Consider the following 18476-nt stretch of genomic DNA (forward strand, 5'->3'; position numbering starts at 1 on the left):
ATATATATATAAATTAGCCGGGCGTGGTGGTGCATACCTGTAGTCCCAGCTACCGGGGAGGCTGAGACAGGAGGATCGCTTGAGCCCAGGAGTTTGAGGTTGCTGTGAGCTAGGCTGACCCCACGGCACTCACTCTAGCCTGGGCAAAAGAGTGAGACTCTGTTTCAAAAAAAAAAAAAATGCTATATTGTCCTGAATGGAATTAATAGACATTTGGTTTGATATTTTGCAAAGGATGGCCCAGAAAGGTGTCACTGAGGGGGTGACATTCATTTGTGCAACTGATAGTTATTGAGCACCTACTGCATGCCAGGCGCTGTTTTAGGAGTTAAGGATATTTGAGCCAAGGTATAAGTGAAGTGAAAGAACAAGCCAGAGTGGGTATCTGTGGGAATAGCAAGCCAGGCGGCGGGAACAGCAAGTGCAAAGACCCTGAGGTAGGACTGTGTTTGAGGAACAGACAGGATGCCAGTGTGGCGGGAGTGGAGTGGGGGCGGGTGCGAGAGGGGGTTGAGAGCGTTCAGATCCCGTAGCACCCTGTGGCTCATGGTGAGGATTTGGGTGTTTGCTCTGAATGGGACGGAGCCATGTTCGGAGCAGAGGAGTGCTGTGACAATCTATATAACATGTGGCCCTGGAGGGCAGGGATTTTTGTCTGTGTTGTTTGTACTCTGTCCCCAGTAGATCCCAGGTGGCACACAGGAGTAGTTCAGTAAACATTTGTCGCGCAGATAGAACATATCAGTATACGTGGAACTGCATTATTTTTATGTTCCAGTGTGTGGGTGTACCATGATTTGTTTATTTGGCTGTAGATGTTGGCTTCCTACAGGCTTAAGCACTGCATTAGATAATGTTTATGACAACACTCTTAGCACAGTGCTCCTCTAGAGGAAGCGCTTGATCCATGTTAGTGATTATCATTACTATTACTGTTGTTATTATCACAGGGGGTGCCAGAGAGACCCAGATGGAGACGGGGCAGGGGGGCAACCTAGGGGGATACGCCCATCCAGGGAGAAGGGGCATGGCCTGCCCCTGCAGTGGCAGCCCCTCCCTGCTCCTGACCCGTGTCCTCCTGCCCGCAGCTCCACAGAGAAGAACTGCTGCGTGCGGCAGCTGTACATCGACTTCCGCAAGGACCTGGGCTGGAAGTGGATCCACGAGCCCAAGGGCTACCACGCCAACTTCTGCCTGGGGCCCTGCCCCTACATCTGGAGCCTGGACACTCAGTACAGCAAGGTGCGTCTCGCCCATGGGGGCCGAGGGAGCAAGGACTGGGGAAGAGGAGAGAGAGGAAAAATCAGAGAGGAGCTGGCAGGGTGGAGAGATGGGGTGGGGAGGAGGATGAGTAAACGTGGGAGAGAGGCAGGAAACTAGAGACAGGGTCTGAGCAGGGGGAGATGAGATTTGGAAGACAGACAGAGCCGATGTAACAGGGACGTGGTGAAGGGGAGAGGAGAGAGGGAGGGACGTGGAAGAAGAAAGGCACGGAGAGAAATGGAGAGACAGAAAGAGGGAGGAGGCAGGACACAGACTCATACAGGCAGCGACGGGCAGATGGAAGGAGAGAGACAAAGATTGAGATGCACAGGTCCAGAACTGAAAATGGGGACAGGCAGATTGAGACAGAGTAAGTTAAGATAGACGGAGATGGGGAGAGACAGGTGGGGAGAAAGAGTCTGGGAGAGGCTGGTGGTCACAGGGGTGGGGGGTAGGGTGGAGCCTTCCCGCCCCGCCCCCCAGCTCTGCGGGAGCCCGGCGACCCTGACCCCGCCCGCCCGGCCACCCGCAGGTCCTGGCCCTGTACAACCAGCACAACCCGGGCGCGTCGGCGGCGCCGTGCTGCGTGCCGCAGGCGCTGGAGCCGCTGCCCATCGTGTACTACGTGGGCCGCAAGCCCAAGGTGGAGCAGCTGTCCAACATGATCGTGCGCTCCTGCAAGTGCAGCTGAGGCCCCGCCCCCGCCCCGGCCCGGCAGGCCCGGCCCCGCCCCCGGCCCCGCCCCCACGGGGGCTGTATTTAAGGACACCCGCGCCCCAAGCCCACCTGGGGGCTCATTAAAGGTGGAGAGAGGACTGGAGGTCTCTGTGTCATTGGGCGCCTGACTGGGGTCTCCCTCCCTGGTATCCTGCCGACTCCCGCCCCATCTCTCTCCTCTGCCTCCTCCCGTCTCTCTCCAAAGCACAGAAACCCTGAGCTCACGTTATGCTCCCAGGACTTCTGTAGACCCAGGGGACCACTGGTGACCACTACTGTAGCTAGAGCTACTTATTGAGCACCTGCGCATTGTCCTAAGTGCCTCGTATTAATGAATTCATTTAATGACCATGAACTCATTTAATCACACTCGGAGATACAGGGACTCTGATAACACCCATTTTAAAGGAGAGGAAACCGAAGGGAGCAGTTCCTGCCCACCAGGAACCTCCTTTGTGTAGGGGGGGGAGACAATAAGAAATAGTAGTTCAGTGACAAGTGGCATGTAGACAACTGCCATCAAGCAGGATGGCGTGAGAGAGATGGCTTTGGGGAGGGAGGGCTTCTCAGAGGAGGTAGCATTTGAGACTTAAAGGAAGCGAAGAGGCAGCCCACGGAGGGATTAGGGAAAAACGTTCTTGGTAAAATGAGGACAAAAGCAAAGATCTGGAAGTATTGATGACCTTGGGCTGTGCTCTGCAGCGAAGAAAGGGGCCGGTGTGGTTGGAAGACAATGAGCAAGGAAGGGTATTGGGAGCTCAGTCAGATCATAACCCTTGCAGGCCAGAGAGTTATCGCAGTTCTGCATGCCAGGTAGTATGTTGTCTCTAGTAGCGCACCGCGTACTCCCCACAACCCAGTAGAGCAGGGGTTGGCAAACTATCATCACTCTTGGGCCAGTTCCGGCCCGCTGCCCATTTTTGTAAATAAAGTTTTATTGGAACACAGCCACGCTTATTTGTTCACATGTTGTCTATGGCTGTTTTGGTGCTATAGTGGCAGAGCTGCGTAGAGAGTGTATGCAAAGTCAAAAATATTTACTATCTGGTCCTTTATAGAAAAGTTTGCTGACCCCTGTTATAGAGACCATCTGATCTTTACAGGTGGGAATATTGAGACACAGAGAGGTTAAGTTACTTGTTAATTAAGTTTACACAGCTAGTAAGTGGCAGAGCTGGGATTCAGACCCAGGCAGCTTTGAGGGGCCATTTATGTGACCCCTACACTAGTACTTCTACCCAGATCATATTAGAATGTGTGTGAGACCCTGCAAGAACTTGCACTCTGAGGGTGGCAGCGGCCATGCCTGGGTTCTGAACAGAGAAGGGCCATGGTGCTCTGGGAGCTCAGAGGGTGGGAGCTCAAGAGGTTCACCCTCTGGTTAATGGCTGAGAGTAGACAGACGTGTCAGGGTAAAGGTGACCACAAGGACACCAGTTATCCAGGCAAGAAGTGACAGTGACCTGAGCCACAGTGGGTTTCCCTCCGCTGTCTCCATTTCTTCTCGTCTGCTGTGGTCTTGCTTGTGAATTTTCTCCTCCTTCCTCTTGCTCCCGCCTGCCTGTTTCCTCTCTTCCAGGTTTCACTTCCCCCTGCCTCTCTCTCCTGCCCCCTTGATTTGCTCCTCTGCCCAGTGGTTGTTCTGGGAGGGAGGACAGTGTCGGAGCTGGGGTCCTTTGCCTGTGGCATGAGAGCTGTGGGGGCACTGGGTCTGCGTGAGCGGGTCCTGGACCCCTCGCAGCTCTGCCCAGGGGTGGGAATGTGGGGACTCCCCTTGTCCCAGGTCTGGGAGCCACAGAGGGCTGGGATGGGGTGAGGAGCAGGATGAGTTCACAGGCCCCAACAGGTAGAGACACAAGCAAGGACACAGTGACATGGACTGGAACCAGTGCAGCCCCACGCGGATGCGGCACATGCGCGCACACACACACACTCATACAGAAGTTGAAATGTGGACAGTGTCCCACAACTACACAAACCCATTCACCTCTCACAGCCCAGTGGACACACAGAGACTCCTGCAGGACCCATGACACATGGACTGTGTCATTTGGCAGGAGTCACAGCCCATATATACACAGATACAAATAGAGAAACTGTCACCCCATCACATAAACACGGCCCATTCTTGGAGCTTCACTGGGACATAACACGACCAGGGACTTCAACAGTGACACGTCAAAACACAGTCATACAAATATATTCCATAGGGTCATGGTCACAGCCACCGCACACCAGACACTGATTCAGACAGACCCTGTCACGCACAAACACACATCACGGCATCGGAACCCCATCAGGAAACCGACCCACCAGCAGTTACACAGATGTCCTCCATGGGGTCGAGGTCACAAATAGACAGTGTGGGTGCACACGGACAGACCTGTCACAGCCCTGCCCACACACACCACACACAGAGGTTCCACACGTCACAGTCACACAGACTGCCAGGCAGTAACCACTCCGTTTGACATCTCAGACCCCCTCCCACACTCCAGCCTGCGGAGTCCCACAGGGCCCCACACACTGCAGCGACCCTGTCACACCCAGACACACTGTCACACCCAGGGTCCCAGACGGAGCAGACACACCCCCCAGGTGGCAGTGGCAGACGCGGCCCGCACACGCCAGGCCCCAGCTCGTGCCTCGCCTGGGCCCGAGGACAAGTAGCGGCCACACACTCCCGGGGCGGTCTGCCCGCGCCAGCCACGCCCTCGTGACACACCCCGCCCACCTGCCCGGGGCTGCCCGCGGAGCTGGCGCGGCCCGAGGGCGGGGCGGGGAAACTGTGGGCTCAGCACCTTCCCGGGCCGCGTGCGCGCTGCCCCTGCCCTGCCACCCTGGCACCCCGGCCCAACGGGCGGTTCGGCCCAGTCGGAACAAGTCTGCCCCACCCGCAGCTGACCGCAGGGCCAGGGCAGGGGGTTCGGGGCGCCCCAAGCCCTGCCCCCGCCCCGCCCCCGCCTCTGCGGGCAGCCGGGCCACGGCGGGAAGTCGTGGGGGGAGCGTGGGTTCCGGCTGGAGCCCCCGCTTCCCGTATGGCCCCCTCAGGGCAGGAAGCGGGCTGGGGGAGGCCTGCTCAGGCCTTCCTGCCCCCTCCCCTAGATGGGGGGAGGGGGGTTAACTTGGAAGAGAAGAATGGGGCAGAGGGGAAGGGAGACTGAGGGGAGCCGAGAAAGCCCCCTAAATCTCTGGGCATCCGAAGTGTTTTGTGTTTCCAACCTGAATTTTTGTGTTCAGGACCTTTTACTGTGCGTGTGAGAGTTTGCAAGCTTTGTGGCGTGAGTTCTAGCTAGCACGAGTGTTCCGGGGGCCTTGGTGGGGATGGTGTTGTCAACGTGTGTGTGTGTGTGTGTGTGTGTGTGTGTGTGTCCCCAGAACATGCTCAACTCCTCGTGTTTGTGGCTGTGCTGCATTTCTGGTGTGTGCCTCTGCGTTTTGTATTTCTGCCGGACAAGCTGGCGTATTTTCCGTGGGTTCTGTGTTCTGGCACTGTGTGAGTCGGTAAGTCAGTGTTGTCTATGTGGGACATATTGTGTGTCTGAATTTTCTTCTCAACATCTTCACAGTTCTTCTGGGTGTAAATTTTTGCATTCTCAACGTAAGCTCGACTTGAAATGTGGGGTTTATTGCATACGTTTATGGACCTGGGAGAGTGATGTTTTTCCAGGAGCGTGGTGTGTGTTTCTTACACATGAGCTGGGTGAGTTGTTTCTGGGTTATATTTTGTGATCAGTGTGTGTCCCTCCCAGATGGCGTGTGTGTCTACGTGGTGTGTCTTCGAGATGCTTGCTGTGGTTCCCACGGCGTTTGTGTGTAAGAGAGAGGGCTGTACTTCTGCGTGGTATGTCTGTGTGTTCTCAGCCTGTGTGGGTGTCTGAGCAGGTGGCATCCACATTTTTGTCCCCACATGTGGGCTGGAGACTTCAGTGTGTGAGGACTTGTTCAGGTCTCCAGTATGCATCACCTTTGAGGGCATTTTGAGTTCTCAGCAGGGTGGGGGTGTGATCAGGAGCAGCTCTCGAGTGTGGGTCTGCATGGCATGGTGTTTTCAGGGGAGGGGGACATCTGTGTCCTGTGAAACCGCTGGCATCCCGAGCAACCAGTGCCCACTGGCCTCTGTGCCAAGTAGAAGCTGTGTCTGCGGCGCGTCCCCTTGCCGGCTGGTGCCACGCTGGCTCAGGGCTGGCTGTGGAGCGGGCAGCGGGCAGGGCTGGGCAGGGGCTGTGGTGGGCACTGGACTCGCGCCCGGCCTCGGTATAAATATCCCGGCTGCCGGCGGCTGTTTGCTGTGTTTACTCGGCCTGGCCCGGGGGCGGCAGCAGCCCAGCAGGTCCTGGGGGCGGGGGTGACCAGGCCACAGCACAGACGTTTCCTTCAGGCCAGACAGGCCAGGAAGCCTCGCTGACCCCCGCCAGCCCCCTTTCTAGATAGGGGTGAGGTGGAAACCCCTCATTCTCGGCCCCCTCCCAGGGGCCACCAGTGAGGCTCTGACCTGGACATCCCAGCTATGCTTCCCAGGGTCTGGAGACAGAAGTGGGGGACAGGGTCAGGGGAGTGGAACAAGAGACAGAGCAGGGAGAGGGACAGGAAAAAGGAGAGCCAAGACGGAGCAGGAGGGGGCTCCAACAGCAAAAGGGACCGGGAAGCCAGGCTGCCGACAGTGACAGGAGCTCAGAGGCCAAGACGAGATGGAGAGGATGGTTCAGGACACCGAATGGATCAGGTGGTGGGGGGAGAAAGTGAGAGACAGGAGGGGCACAGGAAAAATGGGGGAGAAGAGGGGCTCAAAGGGAGGGAGACATACAGTGGCAGGGAGACAGAATGAGAAGACAGGCGCGGGAGAAAGGCGCAGAAGGAGGAAACGGGGAGAAGCAGGGGAGAGACAGAGCAGACAGACCGGGACAGAGAAGGGAGGTGGAGAAGGCTGGGGATGAGAGGAGAGGTGCAGGGAGGCAGCTTTAGCTTTGGCAGGAGGCACAGAGGTGTCAGACGTGGGGGGCGGGGTGGCGGCCAGCAGAGCAGGGCCGGGGCCAGGACAGACAGAGACACGGGGGTGGGGGCCGGATGCCCACAAAGGGGCTCTCCCTCCCTGACTCAGCCTCTCCGCCCACCCCAACCCCAGAACTGGGAGTGGGGGAGAGGCGCCTGCCACGGAAGCCCGGCAGCTCTGGGTCTCAGCTGCGACGAGGCACTGGAGGCTGACAGGGGTGTGTCTCGCCATCCCTGCCGATTCTGTCTCCACCTCTCTTCCTGTCTCCCCTCTAATCCCAGGGCCTGGGACTGGCTCCACCTCTGTCTCAGCTACAGACACTCCCGTCTTGACCATCTGACTAACCCTAACTCTGACTCAACTGCTGTTTCTCATCTCTTTTTTAAAAATATATAACAAACTTATGTATGGCAAAGCATATTATGAACAAATTTAATGACCAAATGATAGACTGGTCTAAAATGTGCATCACTAAGGGCTGATAGCTCTACCACGGAAGAGCTCTTACAAGCTCAGAACACCAGCACAAGTGCATGAGAGACGAACATCTTTCATCTCTTGCTCTTGTCTTTCCACACGGTGTGACCCCGACAGTCCCAGAGTCTAGCTGGCTGGATTACCCTGGGCCTCGTTGCTGTGTCCCTGGGAGATGGAACAGTCACACATGGCAGTACCCGCTGCCCAGGACTGCTGTGCCGGTCGGTGATTCAAGTACCAATGTACACATTGAGATGATCCAGTCACTACTGTGTGTGGGGCAGCGCCCCAAAGAGATGTCAGCCTCAACATCTAACTCTTCTGGTCTCCCCATCTGAGGAAGGCCTCTGTCCCTCCAGCTCTGCATGGCTCCGATATCTGACAGGCCGGATAGCAGAGTGGTTTCTGGGACCTGGGTTCCCATCTCAGCTCTGCCTCTGATGGCCGAGTGGCCTTGTGTGAGCAGCATCTCCTTTCTGGGCCTCTCTGACCCATCTGTGACGTGGAGCTAAGAGACCCTAGTTCCTGTGGCTGTTTGGAGGATTCAGCTTGGTGTCAGGCACTTCACTGGGGCCTGGCAGAGGACAGGACTGCTCAGCAGCCGGAGCTTTCATTATTTAATAGTTGCTTCGTCTGAACATCCCTCTGCCTCTGTCCGGCTCTCACTTTCATGTCTGGCTCTGATCCTGGTTGACCCGGAGGGCAGAGCTGAGGCCCCGAGGTCAGGAACCGGGGCCCCAGGAGGCAGTTTTGAGGCTCCCTCAGGCTCAGCCAGGGCAGGATGCCACCATTCCATCTCACGAGAGTGAGGGTTCCCCAGGCCCCACCTTGCTGGCCGCTGGCCTGTGCCCTGCCCCCAGTGGCCAGTCTGTGTGTGTCTCCTGCAGGAGCTGGGTGTGGGGGCATGGGAAGGCGGGACGCCTGGGTTCCCACAGGCCAGTGGCTGAGTCACCAGGCGGCCATCTGGCTCCCATTAGCCTAGGGCGGCAGGGGGCTCTGTGGGGCGGGCCCTGTGGCTGGCTGGGGGCAGGGACGCTGGGGCAGGCTGTGTATGTGTGTGTGTGTGATGACTCAGGACCCATGATAACAGCCTGTGCGTATTTGGGGAGTGTAAACAGGAGAGGGAGAGGGAGGCGGAGGAAGTGAAGGAAGGGAAAATTGTGGCTGGGCAGAGGGGGGTTGGGAGAGCTGGGGGGGGAGCTCCCCCCTTCCTGCACTCGCTCCCTCCATGCCCAAGCTGGCAGGCCCTGTGATCCCCAGTTCTACCCCTGCTCACTCGGGCCTGAGTCCTGAGGTAGAGGTGGTCACCCCATCTCCCGTCTCCCCTCTGCCCAAGAAGCCGCATTCCGCAGCAGTCAGGCTTGGGGGGAGGGGGAAGAAGGAGTCCAGGGTGTGGAGTGGGGCCGGGGTGGGGGCACTGAAACCCAGGGAGATAAAGGCTGAGAGACAGAGAGGGACGGTGACAGCACAGAGGCCGAGAGAGAAGCTGAAGTGTACAGGCAGGAAAACAGCAGGCCCAGAGTGAGGTCAACAGAGAGATGGGAACATACAGAAGCGAGGAGGCCCTGAGCACAGGACGGCAGGCCAGACACAGAGGTGGAGAAAGACACAGAGCAAGGGGCGAGAGGCAGCGCTGCTGGGGGTCAGGTGTTGCCCGGCCTGAGCTGGAACCAGCCCGGCTAGGTCTATCCACGCAGGGCCTGCTGTGGGCACAAAGCCCAAAGCAGAGGGCGTAGGGGGGAGGGCAGTGAGATGTGGACAGAGAGACCCAGAAGAAACCCAGAGAGACGGCAAGAGTGACAGAGGCAGGGGACAGTGGGGAGAGAGGGAGAAAGGTAGGGAACCCCAGAGACAGGGGTGAGGGGGTTAGCTGAGATGAGACGAGAGCCAGCGAGGCTGGCGTGGGCAGGTGCTGCCCGGATGTCCCCCTAGAGAAAGAGTCACTGAGCCAGCCTGTGATCAGCTGCCTTGTTGGGACAAGGGACAGGGCAGGTGGCCGGCCGGAGGGTGGCAGCTATCAGTCCCCATCCAGCTCTGGGCTGGGCGCATCCTCGGGCTCCTCCTCATCGAAGTACCTCTCCTCCTCGTCCCGAGCGACGATGTCCAGGTTGTCGAAGTCCGGGTTGTCATCCACGGTGCTGCAGGGGGAGAAGGCTGTCAGGGGCTGGTCTTTCGGGCACCCTGGGAGGCCGAGGTCAAGGGCCTGGGCCCCTGAGGTCAAAGGCCATATGCTGGCTGCTGCGGTCAGCTGACCCTCATAGGGGGATGGTGGGCCTGTCAGGGCTTAAAACAAAAGGCAACATTTTCCAAGTCAGAGATTTTACATGTAAACTCTGGTTTCTGTTGGAGAGCCGGAAAATGTGGTGACTCGCGGACTCACATTCCTGAGGCAGGCAGTGGTTCTCAAGTGGGTGATTTTGCCCCCCAAGGCATTTTGACATTCTGACCGTCACAGCTGGAGGCTTGCTCCTTGGGTCTAGTGGGTAGAGGCCGGGGTGCTGCTAAGGACCCTCCCACACAGGCCGGGCGCCCACAGCAAAGAACCACCTGGCCCAAAAGGTCAACAGTGGGGTCCCTGGTTGCAGGCCGAAGACTCACCCTGCTCGAAGGCAGTGAGTCATCCTCACTGCACTCGCCGGGGTCACCAAGTCCTGCTTGACCTGGTCCTCCTGACTGCTCCAGCCATCCCGGCCGCCTTGCTGTTGCTCAGTGCCACCGCAGGTCCCCACACCTCCTGCTGCCCCGGCCGGAAGGCTCTTCCCTCCACTTCCTGCAGGTCTTTTCTCGCGTCACCTCCTCAGAGAGGCCTTCCCTGGCTACCTTGTCACCCCCCTCTCTCCTAACTCTGCTTTCTTTTTCTTCACGCCCCACACCCCCCAAGATAGTGGAAAATTCCTTCTCGTCCTCACTAGTGTGGGCCCATTTCCGGGCAGGGAAGCCTTTCCTTGGTTCTGTTTCCTGCCTTATTCCCCAGACCCTGGATGCAGCAGACGCTCAGCACACGCTTACTGAATGCACTGGTGAGGGACACGTCGGGGACGCACTGGGGCCACTGCTGCCCAACAGCTGCCCTCCTGAGCGGACAGGCTTTGGTCCCCATCACCCCAGACTTCCTCCTGGGCCCCTGGGTTAGAAGTGGCAGTGGTGCCCACTCACCGAGGGCTCCCCATGGCCCGGGCACTCGTCGCACCAGTGTACGTGGGGACTGAGGCTCAGAGCGGCCTGTCCTGGCTGGAGGCAGATCGTCCAGATTTGATGCAAGAGCCAGGGGATCCCAGAATGGGCCCCCACTGCTCCAGTCACTAGGTGCTGACTGGGGGCTTGGCTCTGTGGCAGTGCCACCATGATCCCCATGTTACTGATGACCCAGCATGGGGCCGCCTATTTGCGGTCACACAGTTCCACGTGTTATCGGGGCTGGATCTGAAGCGAAGGAGGGTCCTCTGCTGCCAGGCCCGATGTTGGGGACCACAAGGCAAGACTATCTCAGATGACAAAACCGTTTATCTGTGACTCTGATACGTTACTCTTCTGGGTCCTTTTCCCTGACGGCCAACTCCCTTTCCAAAGCAGGTGGTCCACACGTCTCACCCCTTAGGTTATACTGGGGAAATGAACAACTGGCACCACGGGGTACCCAAGACACGCCCCCCCCGTGCTGGGCATTAACCCTGCCAGGGGATTCTTCCTGCAACATGAAGAGGTCGGGCTGCCTGGGGACGCTTGGGGTCGTGGCAGCCTACTAGGCCTCTGCCACCTGCCAGAACGTAATGATTCGGTGTTTCTTCAGTATTGAGCTACGTGTCAGCCCTGCTCACTCCCCTCCTTACAGATGAGGCGACTGAGGGTCTGATGCAGACAAGGCTAGTCCAAGGTCACCCAGCTCCTTCCTTCAGCTGTCTGACCCCACGGCCCATGACCTGGAGCTGTTCTAGGGCCTTCTACCACCACAAAGGGGGGCCCTCCGTGGATGTGCACAGGATCTGGCATCTGGCATGAGGGCTGTGGGGTGCTGGGCTCGGGCGTGGGGAGAGGGGGCACAGGAGCACCTGTAGTCGAAGTCCCCATCCTTGCCATCCAGGAAGTGCTGGTGCATCCGGCTGGTGAACTCCTCCCGCAGGATAAGCCTCTCCTCCGAGTCGGGGACCCAGGCCTCTGAATCTTTGCCTGACCTCTGGTCTGTAGTGACAGATACCACGGGGGTGTGAATAAGGGTGCACTTGGCAGGCACCAAACACACAGAGTTCACAGGGAGCTGCTGCTTCTGTGCCTGGCCCTGTGTGGGTGGCACTGGGAACACAGCAAAGACCGGGACAGCCCTGATCCCTGCCCTCCAACAGCACACATCCAACACATTGATAGTACCGTGCTCTGGAGACCGTACACCAGGGCCAGGACCTGAGACCTGAAGGGTGGGAAGCCAGGCATTCCCGGCAAAGGGAATGGCACGAGCAAAGGTCTGGAGGTGAGGAATCACCTGGCACCTTTAAGGAGTGGGGGACAGGAATGCTGGCGAGGTTGCAAGGGCTTGCAGCGGGGAGGATGGGCCAGGCAGGAGAGGGACGGGATGTTTGCTTTTGCAGGTTGGGGGCCCTGCCTGGTGCCATGAGAGACAGACAGGCCTGGGGCTGGGGTGTCCGGACAGTGGGGTCTCCCTCTTACTGGCCCTCACCTTCCTCATCACTGTCTTCCTCTTCTTCCTCCTCCTCCAAGCAGGCCTCCTCTTCCTCCTGCTGCTGGAGCAGCCGCTGCTGCAGCTCTCTCTCCTGGTAGGACTGGAGCAGCAGGTCAGAGAGCGGGCAGGCGGGCGTGCCAGGGCAGCCGGGCTTGGGGGATGGTTGGGTCGGGGCCCTGGCGCTGAGCTCCTCCTGGGTTAGGTACTGCCCAATGTACTGCTCGTATAGCAGTGGGGCCCGGAACCGCATCTGCTCATCACTGAAGTACTCGCCCCCTGCACAGAGGAGAGGCGGGGTGGGCATGGGGTGAGCGTGTCTGAGCAGATGCTGTGTTCATGTGTATGTGCATCATCATGCTTGTGGGAAGACATGTACACAGAGGTCCAAGTGTGTGTGTGCACACATTCAGATACGCAGGAAAATACGCACAGATGCCTGAGGTGTGTGTTTGAGTATTCACGTGTGTGACTGAGCGTGTATGCATGACCAGACCTGTATCTACCTGTGTATTCATGTGTCCAAGCATGTGTGTGCACAGGCAGGCCCAGGTACATCCTGCCTCTGAGGCACTGGTGGTCTGGAGCCCACGTACAACTGCATCTGGGCAGGTTCACAAGCCCCTGCCCTTGGTATGTGCACAGTCATGGGTACACACACATCTCCCCACAAGTCTCAGCACACTGCCCACAGGTACCCATGTGTCTGCAGTCAGCACGCAGGACAACGCAGGCAGGCTGTGTGTGCCTGTCTGCTGGTCTGGCTGGCAGTGGCAACGCCTGGGCACACCTTCACCGTTGGCCATGTTTGTGTACGTGTCCATGTGGGTGTGGTCTGTGTGCATGGGGTCCAGGTCAGGCAGAGCATCTGCCCATGCTGGTGTCCCTGGCGAGAGCCGGGTCCTCTTGCTGGTGGAATGCCCCAGGTCTGACCTCTCCCCAGAGTGCTCCCCTCTGCAGCCACCCCCTGGTGGGCCTGGCTCTCCCATCACCCTGAAACCTAGGTTCTTTGCATTGACCTTGGCTGGTTGTTCCTGCAGGAGTGGCCCTGTCCCTCAGATAACAGTCAGACCTGCCCTGGCCCCAGCCCTGCCTTCAGAGCCCAGAGCCAAGCAGCTACCCAGACTCCTGGCCTCTGCAGTCCCTGTCCTGCTCGGCTCCGCAGTGCTGCTAGCTCTCTTATACCCTGCTGTTTCTCGGTTCCTCTACCAGATTCGGTCTCTATCCCTCCTTCTCCCTGGTTCAGACTGTCACCTTCTCCCTCTCTGGGACTTTCTTTCTCTTCCTTTCTTACTCTATCCCCAGCTCTCCATCTTTCTTGCTTTCTCAGTTTCTGTCACCTAACCATACTTCATTCATTCATTCTTCTTCCTGCTCCTTTCTTCATCCTCATCCTCCATCTGTGCCTGTATCTCACTCTTTCTGTATCAACCTCTCTACAGCTTGTGCCTTCTCCCTAATTAGACCTCAACTCACTCCGTTTCATTCGTTCTCATCTTTTAACTTTGGTTCCGCCATCTTTGGTCACAAAGATGCTTTTAATTATGTTGTGGTCAGAAAGGTATCAATGTTTTCTTTCATGGTTTTCACACGTGTGTTTTGTTCAAGGCTCCTGTGTCCCCAAGGTCATAAACTTCCTTCCCTTGGTTTCTTCCGATGCCTTTGCGTATGGTGTGAGGTAGGGATCTCACGTTCCTCAGGGATAACCCGTCACAGAACTGCGTTCTATGCTCTGGCCCCACTGATCTGCAATGCCACTTCTCCTGTCATCTGCTAAATTCTGATCCCTTCTCACCGTCAGTCCCATTCTCTTCCCCTGAGCCCGTCTCCATCCATCTCTCCCTTACTTCACATTTCTCTCAGTCTCCCCGTGCCCCTGCTCCTTGCCTCAAAACGCATCTCCCAGGATCCCTGTCTCTGCTCTTGCATCCTTGTTTCTCACTCCCTCTGCCTCAGTCTCCCCTCGTCCCCATCTGTGCTTGCCCTCGCCCATCTGCCCCCCACACCTTGGATCAGCTCTCGCAGGGCAGCGTAGCGCCGGTTACGCAGGCGGGTGCGCAGGGTTCGGGGCCGGGCTGTGTCCCGCCGGGCCACCTCAGCACAGTAGAAGTCTGCACGGTGGTCACCACGCAGATGGCCGAAGCAGGCCAGGTGCTCCTCTCGGAGGCCCGTGCGGAAGCGCTCCAGGAACACCAGTGGCTTCTCGTGGTACAGCTGGCCCAGGATGGCCACCTTCTCCTGCTCTGTCAGATCAGGCTCGCCCTGTTGCTGGCTGCACACAGGCAGGCGGCTGGCAGCCACAGCGTGCAGCATGGCACTCACCGCTGCGTCTTCAGCCCTGGGGGCATTGTTGTCCAGGGCCTCTGGCACTCCCTCAGCTGATTCCACCTTGTCCTGGGGTCTGGAAGGGACTGGTGTCCAGCTCAGCTCGCCCCAGAGCCCAGGTCTGGGCTCTGTGTAGCCTGTAAGGGGCGGGGTGCTTTCTTAGTTCAGGGATGGGAGTGAGGGAATGGGGAAGGGAAGGGATTGGGTAGAAAGGGACTGGGTGCTCAATCACCCAGTCAGTTCACATTTACTGAGCACCTACTACATTCTGGGCATTGTTCTAGGTCCTAGACCTACCACATTAGGCAAAAAGTTGACATTTTAGTAGAGGACACAGACGATTATCGACATAATTACTGAAAATATATAATGTCTTAGGTGTCCCAGAGCTATGCAGAAAAATAAAGAGGGAAGGAGGAGGGAATGGGGGTGGAGGCGACTGCAATTTTAAATGGAAGGGTCAGAGAAGGCTTTGTCTAAAAAGTGACATTTGAGTAAAGACTTGACATCTTGAGGGACTGAGCCATGAAATTTCTTGGGGAAGAGAGTTCCAAGTAGAGGGAACAACTAATGCAAAGGCCCTGAGGCCTCCTAACTTATTGATGCACTTAATTCTTTGGCTTTTCATTTGTTCACAAAGTCATGAATACATTCACTAATTTGTTCACTCATTCACTCACTCTCTCATGGATTCACATATTCAGCCAACTATTCTTCGGCAACTCTAAGCCAGGCAATGCTGAGGACCCACAGAGGGAATCCAGTCCAGCTCCTGCCCTCAGGGAGCACCCAGGTAGATGTGGGAGGCAGCTAAGAGCAAAGATAATATGCCAAAAGATAACAGGAAAGCTGAGCTCCCGGCAAACCTTGGTAAGAGCTGTTTCCCAAGAGTGGTGGGAACTGGAGCAAGCAGGAAATAAGTGAAGACAGAAAGTCGAGACAACTCCTTTAGGTAGCTTAGCTGGGACGGGGAGGAGTAACGGTGACAGTTACAGGTTTAGAGAGGATTTCCATCATTGAGCCAGGAGAAGACTGATCTGGACAAGGGCAGGGGAGGAGGGCACAGAAGAGCGGGCAGGGGGTGATTAGAAAGATGCTCAGGAGGCCGAGTGGACAAGCCATGGGGCTGAAGGCTGGGAGGAGAGAGAGGCATCCAGGATGAGGTCCGACTGTCAACACACGGGCCTTGGACCCCTCAGGAGAGAAGTGCTGGGCTGGAGACAGAGTTGTGGGTGTCATCAGAGTCAAGATAAGAACTAAAGCTGTGGGAAATGACAAGTGGGGGAGGGATGAGAAGAGAAGAGGGGCCAAGAAGAAGCACCGAATAGATGGGGAGAGAACATGTCTGTGAAGCTAAAAACTGGCCACCAAAAAGATAGCCACGTCTTAAAAGATAGCCTGGAATCTGTGACTGCTACCTTAGATTGGGGGTGGGGGGGAAGGGACAGGATCTTCACAGATATGATTAAATCAAGGGTCTCGGCATGGAGGGTATCCTGGATTACCCAGGTGGGCCGTACATGCAATCGCAAGTGTCCTATACGACACACGCAGAGAAGGCAATGTGAAGATGGAAGCAGAGATTGGAGTGATGTGGCCACAAGCCAAGGAGTTCCAGAAGCCACCGCTGGCTGGAAGAGACAAGGAACAGGTTCTCCCCTAGAGCCTGTGGGGGAGCATGACCCTGCTGACACCTGGATTTCAGCCCAGTAATACTGATTTCAGACTTCTGGCCTCCAGAACAGTGAGAAAAAATACATTTTTGTTGTTTTAAGCGACCTAATTTGTGGTACTTTGTTACAGTTGCTCTAGGAAACTAATCTAGGGGCTGAGAAGGAACAGCCTGAGAGATAGGAAGGAAATCACAAAGCATGGCATTACAGAAACCAAGGGAAAACTTTTAAGAAGGACGAAGGAGTCAATGGTTAGAACTGAATTCCAGTTGAGGCTAGTAAAAAGAAACCTGAATGGGTATTTCTTTTTCTGCATGGGGGGAAGTTATTGGGAGCCCTAATCAGAGCAGTTTCTGAGGGTAAAAGCCAGACTTCAGTGGATGGGGTGTGAGAAAATGGAGACCTGCATACACGAATCTCTGGAGGAAACAGATGGTGGCTGGAAGGCAGCATGGGGCCAAGGGAAAGATTTTCTTTTTAGGTTAAAAAACTTTTCTTATTATGGAAAATGTCAAACATACACAAAAGTAGAAAGTATGACACCCTTCCCCCTACCTACATATACCCATCATCTGGCTTCAACAATGATTAATTCTTGGCCAATAGTGTTCCAGCGAATTTGAACCACACCATTTGAAGCAGTGGGATGGAATTTTAAAATGAGCAAAACAAAAGAATTTTCGATACTGATGGGAAGGCATCAGGAGAAATAAAAGAGATTGAAAATGCAACGGAGAGAGATGGGGGAGCACATAAATGGAGTGACGACTGAGGGGCAGACTAGATTGCAGACTCTGGAGGAAGGGAAGTTACAATGAAATGAGGGAGCCGTTAGTCCGGGTTTGTACGGGACAGGAAGAAGGTTAGCCTGGCGCAAGGGAAGGCTCAGGCACAAAGAAGGAGGAAACTTGAGAAGGGCTGGTCTGAGACACTGGGAGAATTAACTCCGGGGAAGGGCGAGGTTTTCGTTAACCTGACGGCTTGGTAAGGAAATGGGTCGGCCCGGAACTGGGAAGAGGCTAATTTCGGAGGAGGGGATGGAGGGAAAGGTCAGCCTGAGACAAGAAAGGAGATAATCTACACAAAGTGGTAGAGGGAACAGGTAAGGTTGACCTCACGTGTCCCCCTATAAGGAGTCCTCCTTCGCGTTCCCGGGGAATCATTTCCTAGTGGCACCGCGGCCGCACCCTCCCGCCGCCTCCGCGTAGCAGGCCCTCACCCTCATCGGGCTCTTTCGCCGCCGCTGCGGTCGCTACGGCGTCCATCCTGATTTTCTCCGACTTGTCAACCGCCGTGGAGGGATCCGCACGCCAACCTGCGCCCCACGCACTCAGGACCCACTTCCGGCTGAGAAGGTTCCCGGAGCCGGGTGCTCCTCTACGCCCAAGCACCAAAGTTCCGGTCCGAAGGCCGACCTTCCTATGCGCATGCGTGCCTCTCCGGGTCCCGCCCTCCGCAGCCAGGAAGGTAAAGGGCGCCGGGGTGAGAGAGATCTCTGTTCAGCCTCCTGTCTGAAGTTGGAAAATCAGAAGGGACTCGAACCACTGTTGTGACTCCAGCTCCCGGCGTGCTTAATTTTGGGATGGTTGAACGACCACCCTTACAGGGCCTGGCTTCTGTCACACTCTGAGGGCTTGTGCTCTGGTTTAGACCCCAGCCTACCCCTTTCATTTCACCACCTCAGGGATATTTACTAAGCCTTGACTCTTACTTCTGTCATCATATTCAGTTCCTGGCTGGTGAAACTAGAGATAAAACTTCCCATTTTGTGTTGTCAGGACCTGGAGGAAATCTGCAGATATGAAGGAAGACAGCTGTGGTCTTGATTTGCCCTACGAGATAGGGAGGGGCTCACATTTAGGTGTTTGTTACCAAGAGTGGACAGGCATGTCATCAGTGACCACCCTGCGTGGCAAGGGCTCTGATGGACCCAGTGGGCTGAGCGAGCTGCTCACCCCAGGCAGTAAGGTTTCTTTCTGGGAGGAGAGGAACTGGCCAAACTGAGTCCTGAAGGATAAGCAGGAACTAGGGGAAGAGGAAGGGAGGGAGGGAAGAGTCTCAGGCAGGAGGATGGCAGGCTTGGATGGTTCCAGTTGCTGCAAGCACTTCAGTCAGGGCATAAGAAAGGCGTTCTGACTTGAAGGCCATGATTGAGTTGTGGAAGATTTAATATCATGAATCTTCCTGGGCGCGGTGGCTCACGCCTGTAATCCTAGCACTCTGGGAGGCCGAGGCAGGCGGATTGTTTGAGCTCAGGAGTTCGAGACCAGCCTGAGCAAGAGTGAGACCCCATCTCTACTAAAAATAGAAAGAATTGATCTGGACAACTAAAAATATACAGAAAAAATTAGCCGGG

At 56.4% G+C, this 18476-nt stretch overlaps 2 protein-coding genes across 3 annotated transcripts in view; one reads left to right on the plus strand and one right to left on the minus strand.

Annotated features, from left to right (window-relative positions):
• The window catches only part of TGFB1 (transforming growth factor, beta 1), a 13185-nt gene extending 11104 nt beyond the window's left edge, over positions 1-2081 (plus strand). For both annotated transcript variants that reach the window (XM_012657072.1, XM_012657071.1), the window contains exons 6-7: positions 1089-1242; positions 1796-2081. In XM_012657072.1, coding sequence (XP_012512526.1) covers positions 1089-1242; positions 1796-1954 — 313 coding nt within the window. In that variant the 3' untranslated portion in view covers positions 1955-2081. The remainder of the gene's footprint in view (positions 1-1088; positions 1243-1795) is intronic.
• A 6714-nt stretch (positions 2082-8795) lies between these two features.
• Positions 8796-17534, minus strand: CCDC97 (coiled-coil domain containing 97). The gene is made up of 5 exons (XM_012657073.1): positions 17340-17534; positions 14129-14584; positions 12123-12401; positions 11500-11629; positions 8796-9588 (listed from the first exon to the last, which is right to left on the minus strand). The coding sequence occupies exons 1-5, from the start codon at positions 17383-17385 to the stop codon at positions 9468-9470; spliced, it is 1032 nt and encodes a 343-aa protein (XP_012512527.1). The 5' UTR covers positions 17386-17534; the 3' UTR covers positions 8796-9467.
• Positions 17535-18476: the final 942 nt, after the last annotated feature.

Source organism: Propithecus coquereli, unplaced genomic scaffold (assembly GCF_000956105.1).
Source record: "Propithecus coquereli isolate 6110/MARCELLA unplaced genomic scaffold, Pcoq_1.0 Scaffold53, whole genome shotgun sequence".
Lineage (NCBI taxonomy): Eukaryota > Metazoa > Chordata > Mammalia > Primates > Indriidae > Propithecus > Propithecus coquereli.

Bases quoted from the DNA above. Each gene is read 5' to 3' on its own strand.
- CCDC97 (XM_012657073.1), bottom strand. From the start codon at position 17,385: ATGGACGCCGTAGCGACCGCAGCGGCGGCGAAAGAGCCCGATGAGG. The intron at 14,585-17,339 runs GTGAGGGCCTGC...CGCCCCTTACAG, and splicing joins GGCGAAAGAGCCCGATGAGG to GCTACACAGAGCCCAGACCT. The intron at 11,630-12,122 runs GTGAGGGCCAGT...CTGTCACTACAG, and splicing joins GGAAGACAGTGATGAGGAAG to ACCAGAGGTCAGGCAAAGAT.